The sequence below is a fragment of the Homalodisca vitripennis genome, chromosome 1 (assembly GCF_021130785.1).
Source record: "Homalodisca vitripennis isolate AUS2020 chromosome 1, UT_GWSS_2.1, whole genome shotgun sequence".
Lineage (NCBI taxonomy): Eukaryota > Metazoa > Arthropoda > Insecta > Hemiptera > Cicadellidae > Homalodisca > Homalodisca vitripennis.
The window spans coordinates 159,400,042-159,412,892 of NC_060207.1; the positions used below are offsets into that span (position 1 = coordinate 159,400,042).

The 12,851-nt window shown below is 31.4% G+C and overlaps 1 protein-coding gene across 1 annotated transcript in view; it reads left to right on the top strand.

Moving 5' to 3' along the window:
* The window catches only part of LOC124375200 (protein-cysteine N-palmitoyltransferase Rasp), a 29,031-nt gene extending 17,480 nt beyond the window's left edge, over positions 1-11,551 (top strand). Inside the window, exons 6-9 of the mRNA XM_046833309.1 lie at positions 2,725-2,942; positions 3,860-4,061; positions 8,192-8,336; positions 11,258-11,551. Coding sequence (XP_046689265.1) covers positions 2,725-2,942; positions 3,860-4,061; positions 8,192-8,336; positions 11,258-11,370 — 678 coding nt within the window. The 3' untranslated portion in view covers positions 11,371-11,551. The remainder of the gene's footprint in view (positions 1-2,724; positions 2,943-3,859; positions 4,062-8,191; positions 8,337-11,257) is intronic.
* The last annotated feature ends 1,300 nt before the right edge of the window (positions 11,552-12,851 follow it).

Genomic DNA, 12,851 nt, shown 5'->3' on the forward strand with positions numbered 1-12,851 from the left:
TCATTTGCTGTTTTATTCTAGCTATTCAGGAAAGTCATTAATGAACAGCATGAACAAAACAACTTTGGGAATCTGTTCTGCTAATTGATACAGTTCAGATTTTGCAGTGCTTATTAATCCTTTTTATTGTCTGCTTTATTTTTACTTCTTGACTTCTGTCAAGCCGGCCTATAGAATATGACTCTCTTATGCTATTCAGATACAACAAAATTCCATTTCTAGATGAGTAATCTGTGAAGAATGTAGTTAGTCAACAAATAATAACAATCTTCTGTGCTTGGAATTCTGAAGTTTTAAAATTAGTGAGGTCATATGCTTCATTATACCTCATGAACCGAAATGGCTGGCCAATATTTAAAGCTATATCAGATAAATCTGTAACTATAAGCTTACCTCCCACTTAAACTCTCCTTGGGCAACAAATCACCTACATCAATCAATCAATCAATCAATCAAAATCTTTATTACAATTTCTTTAAGAAATGTACATTCGTCAAGAGATACAAGTTTATATACAAAGAAAATAGGTCCTTCAAGTTTCGGTCTTGCTTCAGTCATCTTGTTTCAAAATATTCCTTCATTGAATAAAATGGTCGCTCCATCAGCCAGTCTTGCAGATGGCGTTTCAGTTGTTGGCCGTTGAGGATTTTCAGATTTGTTGGAAGTGAGTTGAAAACTTTCCGTCCGATATATGATGGTTTTCTGCTGTATTGTGTGGTGCGGTGCGCTGGAAGATGATAGTCTGCTGCTCTCCTTGTGTTGTAGGAGTGAATGTTTTCTCCTGTGGTAAGCTCTGCCTGGTCTGTGTAGACAACTACTGAGTAAATGTAAAGGGCAATGACAGTCATAATCCTCAGTGATTTGAAGGCATTTCTACAACTCTCTGTTGGAGTGAGGTTGGCGAGTGCTCTTATAGCTTTTTTCTGTTGCACCAGTATTCTGTCAAGGTTCTGTTGTGAAGTTCCTCCCCATATAATCAGGCCATATCTTATGTGTGATTCTACCAGTGCATGGTATGCTGCTTTTGCAGCCTCTTGTCCAGCTATCCACTTTATTCTTCTCACAACAAAAATTCCAGGTCCAAGTTTTTTGCTCAATGTATCAGCATGTTCAGTCCAGGAAAGATTGGTGTCTATTGTCATGCCCAATAATTTAGAATGATTTTCTACCAAGATGTTGGGAACTTCTGGGATCTGTTCATGTCTTCTACTGAAATTTAGCTGAGTGGTTTTTGACGGATTGATTGCCAAGTCATTTTGTAGACAGTATTGTAAAGCTTTTCCAGTTGATGTAGTGATTGTTGAGTGTAGTCCCTGCGCTGTGTCATGTTGAAGAAGAAGTGTAGTGTCATCTGCGTACATAATGGGGAGGATGTTGTTGTGGTTAATGAAGTCATTAAAGTCATTGGTAAACAGCACAAACAAGAAAGGACCCAAGACTGAACCCTGGGGCACCCCTCTAGTTATTGGCTGAGTTTGGGACCTAAAAAGTACACGATTTATTATTTATGGTTCTATGGATTTCCACAATCTGGCTGCGATCTGCTAGATAGCTTGCCACCCAATGCCTTGATTTGCCTTGGAAGCCTAGAATTGATGAATGCAAATAAAATCATTAAATTATTTCCGTAACAAAACTCTTGAACAAATCCAGGTGATAGAAACTCTTTAAGGAAGCATTCAGAGTGAGGAAAAGCAACATCACAGAATTTCTCTGTATATGATTTAACTGCCGCCATATACAAAAAAAATTGTTTATTCAACATGTAATAACTATTGGTATAGAATGTTCATTATACAGGGTGTCCCAAAAATTAGTGTCAAGCAAAATCTGAGAGATAGAGCACCCCTAAAGCTACTCATATAACCTAAAAAATGTTATGCGATTTTTCTAGTTTTCGGGTTATTATTTTTTGTGTGATTTTTTAATAAACTCTTGACTGTTATAACATTTTTGGCTATAGCCATGTAAATAGATTATATCTTGATTTTTTTTTCAAAACTACCTGACTGGTAAATGTATCCATGGTACTTTGAAAAATCATTGAATATTATAAAATGTGAAATCTTCAACGATTTAAAAATATACAAGCAAGCCAATAAATAAATTTTTATTATATGTATTTTTAAAATTTTACGTCGTCTGATGGCGTCAACTACTGTATGTGTTTTGGTTTTGTTTTGTTTTTTTTATATTCATAAAATAAAAATCGTATAATTTTTTCTTAGTCATAATTTCAAAAAATATGTAAATTTTATCAGCTATTTACCTTTAAAATACGACAGTGCTATCCTTAATCACATCATACCTTAAATTCCACTCAAAAGTTATAGAACCTAAAATTCCAGTTCTATTGGAAGATTAGAAATCAGTTAAGACGTAATCAATCATGATTCCTAAACTTTTATTTGTATGTTTTAGTTGTGAAATACAAGTATTAGTTCTGTGTGACAAAACAATGCAATAAATTAGTAAATTAATTAAACTATACAAATACAATTTACGTTTAAAGAATACTATGAACTTGAAAATTACAAAAACCTGGTGTTATATCATTGTATGAGTATTTCTATTACAACTGTGAGTAGTATTGAATGTTTTAGGTTATTTGAGTACTTAGGGGTGCTTTATCTCTAGGATTTTGCTCGACACTAATTTTTGTGACACCCTGTAGTTTCAAATTAATGATAGAACTTAGTCTGAGAGAGTCATACTTGTTGGCAGATTGTGGCAAGCCTAGGAGATTGGACACTGTACGGACTTGGATACCTGATGGGACAGTTTTTTTGTCTCAAATATGTGGTGGTTTATGGACTGTGTGGCAGTGTTGCCAACTTTGATGGCTACATCGCTCCACCTCCTCCCAAGTGCGTTGCTCGTATTCACCTCTACACAGACATGTGGCGGTACTTTGATGTGGGATTTTACCTCTTCATCCACAAGTATGAGTATAATATATATGTTTTTTAAGTAATTGTTTATAAAACACTAATAATAGAAATTATGATTAGAAATGCCTCAAAGTATTATCATTTACAATGTATGCATGTATATATATATATATATATGTAGTTATTCCATTTTGATTTAGACCATTACAAGCTGTTTGATTCTTCTTCTCCCAAAGTTTTCAAGAAATTTAGTCAAGAAGTGGTTGGTTTTTGTCAGCAATTACAAGATCCAGACATTCATCTCAGCTGACTACAAATGGATATAAACTGATTGTACCTTCCCTTCCATTCTCTTAACAATAAATAGAAGAATTTGGTTTTCAGTATATAAATTCTTTTATTATTCTTATTTGTGTGTCCTCAAAACTTCTTATAAGATTTTGTTGTTTAGCAAATATAATATAATTTAAAATTATCAGAGTTCTTAAATAATCTATTCACTATCTATGTTTAGAAAGTTCTGTTTCTTTTGATGAGACTAAATATTCATAAATTAAACAAACACTGCTCAAGATAAAAATATAATATAAAACATTTTAACTTGAATTTATACACAGACCAGTAGTGCCTGTGTTTTACTTATCTAAATGGAGAGTGATTAGTTGATCAGAGTTTATTTGTTTGCTGAGACTATTGCCAGAATTTGAAAAATGGAATAAGAGGTGCAATTAAAATGTGATTTTGTATAATAATTGATTAGATTAGATTTGATAATATCTAGATGGTAGTGCATTCTATTTTTATTATCAAACCTGATTTGTTTAGATTTGATTAATATCTAGATGGTAGTGCAATCTACTTTAATTATCAAACCTGACTTGATCAATTTAGTTTGCTTGTTTTAAATAAAAATTTGTCTTTGCTTTGAATAAATGATGATGCTCTATCTTTGCTGTTTTTTGTTGCAGGTACATTTACACTCCTTTGTGTGGAGGACAGAAAAAAACTTTACGTCGTTTGATGGCGTCAGCTATGTGTTTTGGTTTTGTTTTCCTTTGGCACGGAGTCCATCTCAGTATCTTTATATGGTCAGTGCTCAACTTCCTAGGTGTGTCACTTGTGTCATTCAGTATCAGTTTGTCCAACACTCCCACCTTCAAAGACTGGCAGGTTTGTAAAACAAAGAATAAACATAGTTTATAGTGTTTTATTGTAGATCTTTTTGCTTGAGAAGTGAAAATATAATAAAAATAGCTTATAACGCATTCAAAAAAATGTATATTTTATTATTTCTAAAAAATGTTTAACAGTTAAATTACAATAAGTAATATTACTATCTAAAAGTAGAAATGTAGGAATAAAACTTTTTATTCATTTGCTGCAAGCTACTGTCCGAACAATAGTGTGTTTCTCACCAAAACTGCGGAAACTGTCTAGACAGGGTTGCGGTATCAAAGCACTCTGTTATTTTGCCTGTTAGATGATGCAATCTTGCCTCAGATCTCTGAAACTTTCCAAACATGTTCTGTATGTAGTGTATACATTCATTGTTATCTCATTTCAGCCTGCAAATGCAGGGTCTGAAATCCAATAGAGTAAATTAAACATATTCACCTATGGACCTTAAAATGTCCTTAGAAAATGAATGTGTGTTATTTTTCTTATTTATTCAAACAATATTTCTCTGTTTATTGTGTGGAATAAACACATCACAGCTTTGTGCCATTCCATGCTATTGCACTGTCAAATGCAAAATGTGGGATCACTGTCCGGAAAGTTACGTTTCTTAGAGACAACCTTGTGAAGTTCAATGTCAACTCATGCATTTTTGGACCTTTTGGAACTATCCATCACAATTAGTAATCTATTATGATTTTATATCTATAAAAAAAATGCTTTTGCAAAATATGTAGACTACTGTCCGGTTCGTCCTGTTCGTTGCTTATGTATGCTTAACCCTTTTAGGACAAGAAGGCTATTTATAGCCTGCAAAGTACATTGTCCAAGAAAACGATGTAGGATATACATAGGCTGCAAAATTTTGCTGAAAAAGACAAGCAGGGTGTTCATAACCTGCTTTTTGTTATAAGAAATGAAAAATTGTAAAATCGTGATTTTCTACACTATCTTCCTATGACTCTTCTACAAATGCGGTTTTTATATCATTGCACTTTAAAAAAATTTTGCTGCTGTGGTATATTTTGTTTTGTTATATTGGTAACGGTGCTGTGTCTATAACTTAATAAAAATTAGCATCTGTTGAAAAGAGATATTATAAAGTGCCACTTATATTTGCACCTAGTTTTGCAAGTGTGTAGTTCAATCATAAAAATAATTATTTATCTAAATAAGTGTGATTTTACACTAGAGCAGGGGTCTCCAAAATTTTTTATTCGTGAGCCAAAAGGAAACATCTTAGGATGCAAGCAGGCAAAGCACTTTCATATGTATTTTATTGAAATATAATATGATTAGATATTTATTCAAAAGACCAAGAATTGAACATTCTATAGTAACTGAGCCAATATAGTAGGTTTTTCCTGAAACTATCAAATAGTTCCATATATATACACAAACATACACACACACACATTTATATATTACACTAACTCAATAAGCGGGAGTCAAAAATTCATCAAATTACACACTGATTTTGGTTTCCTTGCAGTGGTTCACCTTGCATTCCTTTATATAATGCACATATTTTGACACCCAAATCCTATAATATTATGTATTGTTGTAATCAGGGTTAGTTATATAGTTATGAATATAATAGAATAAATCATTTTTGGAATTAAATAAAATAGGATTGTGATGGTTAATACTACAATTTTGTTTGTAAGCATTGTCAAACTCAAAAGTAGATGCTTGTAAAAAATGTTCCTTTAAGATCCAGGATATACAAAATATATTAAATTTATTAGTGTTTAAAAACATCTTTGTTTTGTTGAAAAAAGCTTTATGTATTTTACTTACTAAGAGGCTTTTAAGGAGCACTTGTTTTGTTTTCTAAAATTATACTGTTTATAATATTTAAGTTAAATTAAAAAAAGAAATTGCATAACAATACAACAACAATAACTTCTGTATAAATAATAAACCATAATAAGAAACTACAAGGGTCAACAAGAAAGTAAGGTCCATTTTGCGGTAACTATTTGAGGAGCTAGCAACCAGCGAAATGCACATGCGTGCCAACTCCCAGCATGCCTTGTGTATGAAATGACACCATTTGCAGTTAAGTCATTGTAGAGTACTGCTTACTGTTCGAATTTAAGATGTTCAAAACAATTAATCAACCTGCCAAGTATGAAATATAATTAGTTATTCGGTTTTTGACAGCAAGGAACATTCCAGCTGCCTATATTCTTGGACAAATCAGCAAAGTGCGCAAGTGGGTGGAAGCTTTCAAAGATGGACAAGAAAATGTCCAAGATGAACCTTGACCTGGCAGGCCATCAGTGATCACAGAAGATTCCATTTCATCATCGTATTGGAATTTCCAACTTAAAAAAAAACAACTTTGCACAAAATTATCTCTCAACATTTAAAATTTCGCGAATTGTGTTCATGTTGGGTTCCCAAGCTGCTTACTAAAGAACAAACAATGAGAAGAATGGGTTGTGATCTTGTGTTTTTGATCCGCTATCATGACGAAGGCGATACACTTTTAGAGAATATTGTCACAGGTGACGAGACATGGGTTTCTCACATAACCCTAAAAACGAAATGCAAGTCAATGTAATGGCGCCAGACGACTTTACCGGTTAAAGTCAAAGCCAAATAAACAATATTATCACGCAAGGTTATGGTGACCATGTTTTGGGATGGCCATGGAATAGTTAGTCAATCAATCAATCAATAGCTTTATTCGTTAAAAGTACAATGTGCAGTATGAATGGCATCAGATAGAAAGTTAAAAATATACAAGAATAAATTATATTTATAAGAAATTTGCATGTGTTACTTTTTATATAAGTTATAAAATTCATAAAAGAATACAGTACATGAGATAAAATTAAAATTAATAAAAATTGCTTGGAAAAAAATAACAAGAAAGTCAATGTTACAGTGGGATATTAAAAAAAAAAAACTCATTAAATGAGTATATTGGCTTCATTACCAGGTACTCTTTCAATTTATTCTTATAAATGTTAAAATTACATTCTTTTATTAAAAAACTTTATTCCTGCGTATGATGGTCTCTTGGTATACACCTGTAACCTATGAAAGGGGAAGGCAAGATCATATCGACCACGAGTATTGTATTGATTATGTGTACCAAGAGTGGTTACATCGATGCTGTTTCTTTTGATAAAAGCAATGTGTCATAAATGTATTGGCAGAAAACGGTCATAATTCCCAATTCGGAGAAGTGATGTTTTATAGAATCTTGCCAATTTAATTTAAAAATTATTCTAATTGCTTATTTTTTCATTCAAAGGATGTCATTGATATTTTTAAAAGAGGGGGCTTCAGTTGCATTTTTTAAATGAGAAAAAACAATAAATGCAGCCGCTTATTGCAATACTTTGACTAAACTTCGACATGCACAGAATAAGTGACGTGGTCTATTGACATCTGGAGTTCTTTTTGTTGCATGGCAACGCCAAACCCAAAATCTCATTAGTTTATTTGGTTGGAAACAGATTGATCACCCGCCGTACAGACCGGAATTGGCACAGAAAGACTTTCACTTGTTTCACTATTTAAAGGAATTTCTCTGCAGTAAGAGCTTCAACATTGATGATGAGGTGAAAGAAGTAGTTAAAGATTGGTAATCCTCACCTCAGGCGGTAGACTTCTACGACATCAGCATTCAAAAGCTTGTGAAACAGTATGACAAATGTTTAAACAAAAACGGAAAAATAAAGAAAAATGTCAGGAATAAAATTAAACAAGTTTGTTTGAAACATCTGTTATTAATTTTTCTATAACATATCGGGTGTTTATAACTTTCTGGATGACCCGTGTATTTAAAAAAAAATTATATTTCAATTTATATTTGAGTTAAGTATTGAGTAAACCCTTATTGTATATCCACAGTGAAAACTGAAATAAAAAATTGTATTCTCTGGCATGCTACGGGAGTTCAGTATATTAGTACTGTATCAGTATTTATTATTTTTCCAACAATTAGTTCAATATTTTCAACAGAAGCTCAATTTATGAATTCCATTAAGTCTAGAATATATCTACCACATATTTAATAATAACATAATGTTACATATTGATTAATTATGTTTTCTTAATATTCAACAAGTTTTTTTATAAATAAATAGTATAACGATTGTCTCCAGAAACGCAATCTGAGTGAGGCCAACTATAGGCGTCTGACAGCTCTGGTCTCGGCTCCAGTATTTATCCTTGGCCCAGCCTCCAGCTTCTACTTCTTCAGTGGAATCAACACTGGAAACACTTTTGTCATCCACTTGTTTTTTATAGGTAAAATATGTTCATGGTACTACTTCTTAAACCAAACTGCATTACCCTAACAAAATTTAATCTAATTTAATTAATTACACGTATGACTGAAACTAAGGCGATCCAAATGCATTGCAACCTAAATTTGATGGTAAATACAGTTTGTTTTTCAGTTAATAATAGTAAACTTTTTATTTATATGTACAACATTAAGGTGTTATAAACAACATAAACTTTATAACTATAGAGACTTTTCTACAATTTAATAGTTTATTAATAATTAAAAGCAAATGACACTTTATATAACATTGGACGTGTCCAAACCATTTTAAAATTAAGAAAATTTATTTAGTCTAAAATTAATATTAATTATAGAGATGTGCACAAAACGTGTGATTCACACATACAGACACGCTATAATATGCACATTGTTTGCAAATATTATAAAGTCAGATGTATATGCCTTCCTATTAGAATAATCCTTAAATTAATACACTTTAATTTTCAATATTATATACAGATTCCAATAAAACATCTAATTATTACTTTGTGAAACTAAATTTGTACAGTGGGCTATATGCACACAATTGAATGTTTTATTAGACAAACCAAGCTGGCAATCAGGTAGTTGTATTTATACATTTATTGTCCAAGTCCGTTTTACCAAGTCCATTTTCTTTTATCTATAATTAACCCTTTGACGCAGATGTTTTTGTGTGCATCGTGAACCCTACGGTAGGGATTTTTAAAAAATAAATCTCGTATGAAAGCAAAGAGATTTAGTAAATACTCAGTATTTTAGCAAATTTTGATCAGATCTTCCTTTTTTTTTTCAAGAAAATAATGATAGGAAACTAACATGAATCTTATGGAAAAACATGATTCGGAGAACCTCTAAAAAAATTATTTTATGCATTATGAGGAGATAGAATTAAAACTGCTATACTATACTACATGTTAAGATTTGTTGTAATAAGTTATTATAATACTGTAAACTTATCATTGATTATAAAATGTAAGTAACTCTGCTACTCCTTTATACGAATGACTTAATTTTCTTAATACTAGTGATGTGTCGAAGCTGAATCCCGAATCTTGAATCCACTCCGAACTCGAGAATCGATCAACAGGATTTAATAATGGAATCTGTAAAGATCCACTGCAACATTAGTTATTAGCTTATTCGGTTATCAGTTATTCAGTAGTACACAAATTACTGACCACTAAAATGTGTACATGTTGTATTTTTTAAATAAAAAAACCGTAAATAGATAAACTAATTAACAAATCATTACTTATGTAAATTATATTTTTCTTATTTTTATTGAATTTTTTATATTTATGTTTGTCTATTGCCATGAATCTGTTGCGCCTATACATAGACGACTGCTGATCGGCAGTATGCAAATTAATAATCACTAAATCGTCTTTTCACCATGGTATGTTAATGATAAATCGTAGATAAATAACTAAATTAACAAATTATTGTACTTTTGTACTTGATATTTCACTTGCAGTTTGTATTCTGTATATGCAGATACCTGACCAATAAACAAATGCTAGTTTTTGTTAATTTTGAAATGTTTGTAGTTATATAAATATTTATTCCATAAAATACATTACGTTTATATTTTAATATTTTTATCATGAAATTTTAAACCATTTTATGTTTAAATGCATTTTACAAGTGGTACAGTTAAATACCCATACTATAATCTATACAATTATAGTATACGTAGAAGATGTGACTTAGTTCAAAAATAAACCTTTGCAAATAAAATAGAGTGGTATTCTAATAATTACTTTTTATATTGTCAGACAGCCGCCAATGGTTTAAGATTGGATGGATGATGATTTTGTTTCAGTTATGCTAAGGCTAAAAAAACTAATAGGATTCAAAATTCGAGAATAGATTTTTTAAGATTCAGATTCGGATTCGAACATTCTGGATGTGTTAATCACTACTATACAATACTGTTACAAATACCAAAATCTATAATGATCTATGACAATAGACTTGAAACTTTCACACAGGTCTCCATTTCTCTAAATCCTACAGGTTTGTCAATGGGTCATATGATCAGGTTGAAGAACTTTTAGTATCTCTAATTTTTAGTCCGCTTGATGAAACTGTATGCTCTACAAACAGGATTTCTTTTCAAAAAACTGTTATGTGCATTATTTTTGCAAGTTGTCTGCAACACTTGCCACCAACTGTTGATGGTTTTTTTTATTCTTTTTCTCTTTTTTAACATAGAAAATTCAGCTAGAATGTCGTACGTTATTATTAAGTTACGTAAATCCAGGGGATGACACCTTTTTGACTAACCACTGTACATTACTTGTTCTATGCATGTTTTCTTCAGCAAAGAGGCTCTCTATTACCGTCATGTTTGACAAGATAGTTCAACAAGATAGAAGAATAAAAAATGTGGAGTTTCCCTTTACTGACTTCATGTCTTAAATATATTATCAACATGCTTTTGCTTCCAAGACTTACTAATTCATGTTACTTTTCAAATTTCTGTTATAATCCTTTTTTTCATCTCATCAGATACATGACTTATTATTTCCTTTTATATAATGTAATCCGACACTTATACCATTGAAATTTTACATTTCCAAAAGGCCAAAGTGGTTGGTCTAAAATCTGTTGTTATTAGCACTAAAGTAGGCTGTTATTTTTTCTAACAGCATAAACACACTAATACTTAAAACAACGGAATTGCAATGGTGTAAAGTATAAAGTTAAATATACTCAACAAAATCTACTAGTGGTTCCTTAGTAAATTTTATCTACACATGGAACACACTAAATTGTGTAGATGGAACACAATTTAGTGTTCCATATATAATGTCTTCTTCCATTAAAGCAATGTCAGACCAATGTGTATATCTATATGTACTTATATAATGCATTAATTATATTTCTTAATTTACAGGTTCCTGGACAGGAATGGTTGCTCTTCTATTTGTATCCTACTGCATGTGCCAAGTATCAATTGAAATCAAACAGTGGGAGAAAATAAATAATCAGAAACTCAAATCTCATTAAGATCTTGATAGATTGAAGCATTTACTCTTTAAATATTTAATAAGGTATTATATCAAGCTATAACATTACAAGAGAGGATAAGACTCATGGCTGCATCCAAACGTGAACTAGCTGAATGGTTGATATTAAATTGTATGTTAATAAGCACATATTACATAAAAACAACACATATGAAACATCATATGGAGGAGTATTATATTGTTTAATGAAGGTCCAGTACACAACAGGACAGGCTTATTGTCCAACAATAACATATGTTTGCAGTAATAATTCTTTATTCGTTTATTTTCATGAATTCTTCTCACCTCTGAAGTATTTGTAACACATGACACATAAACCACATAATCTGCATGTTGTTGCATATAGATTTGTTATTTGAAATGCAATTTTAGAAACAATAAAAAAAATTTGTATACTTTTATTTTTGATTCAAATAACCATATGAAAAAGTTAAAGAATGAAAAAATTGAAAGTTTTAATAAATACTCTATCTTTGAATTGCCTAAAGTGGTAGTATGTAAATGTTTTATCTTCGTTCGAGGTAGTAAAAAGTGTAGAATATGATGTAGAAAATAACATAATATTAATAGTAAAAAAAAATTATGGTTGCCTGTAAAGTCGGTTTTACGGGCGAAGATTTTACATGACAACGTCTTTTTCTCGGTAGAATATTTATTGATATGAATATTATTAAATTGCACAATAGGAACAAGGAATTGAATGAAAATAAGAATTGCACAAATTTTAACTATAGAAATATATTTTGTTTACTAAAACATTGTACATAATTTGAAATTAATTAAAATTTGTTATTGTAAATGGTAAAGTTGAATAAAACATTTACTAAAATTGGAATTTGAAATTCTTGCTAAACACAGTTAAATTCTAACTCCGCGCGTGGTGATTGGTCGGTTTAGTTCGTTTGTTTGGTCGCACTGTTATGACAGGTTAGAGGTTATAATTTGTTATTTTAAATGTTTGACTAGCAATACGCGCTGTTTCTTCTCAATCGACTGAATTACGATTGATTGCAGAGTGATTTAAACTAATAATTTACTTAACGCTATCAACATTTGTCAATAGTATGACATAACCTATAAACTCAGTTTCTCAACTTTTGTGTCAATCTAACAATTAATCAATCAATCATAGTTTACGATAATGAAATATCAGTGTACAATTATTTACCTTTATTGTTGTAGTTGTTGTAAATGACGAATCTAAGCACTCCACATTTTCACGAATATAAACATAGTTATCTGCTTTATCCCGTGCGGCGGACCCACAGTTATCTGCTTTATCCCGTGCGGATCCCGTGCGGCGGACCCACAGTTATCTGCTTTATCCCGTGCGGATCCCGTGCGGCGGACCCACTGGACGGGCATCGTAACGTTACCGGGCGTTACACTTTTTCATGAGTGACTCCGAGCCGCAACCTAATTTAAGACGTTGTCACGTCAAAAATATAAAGTGTGTTTTCA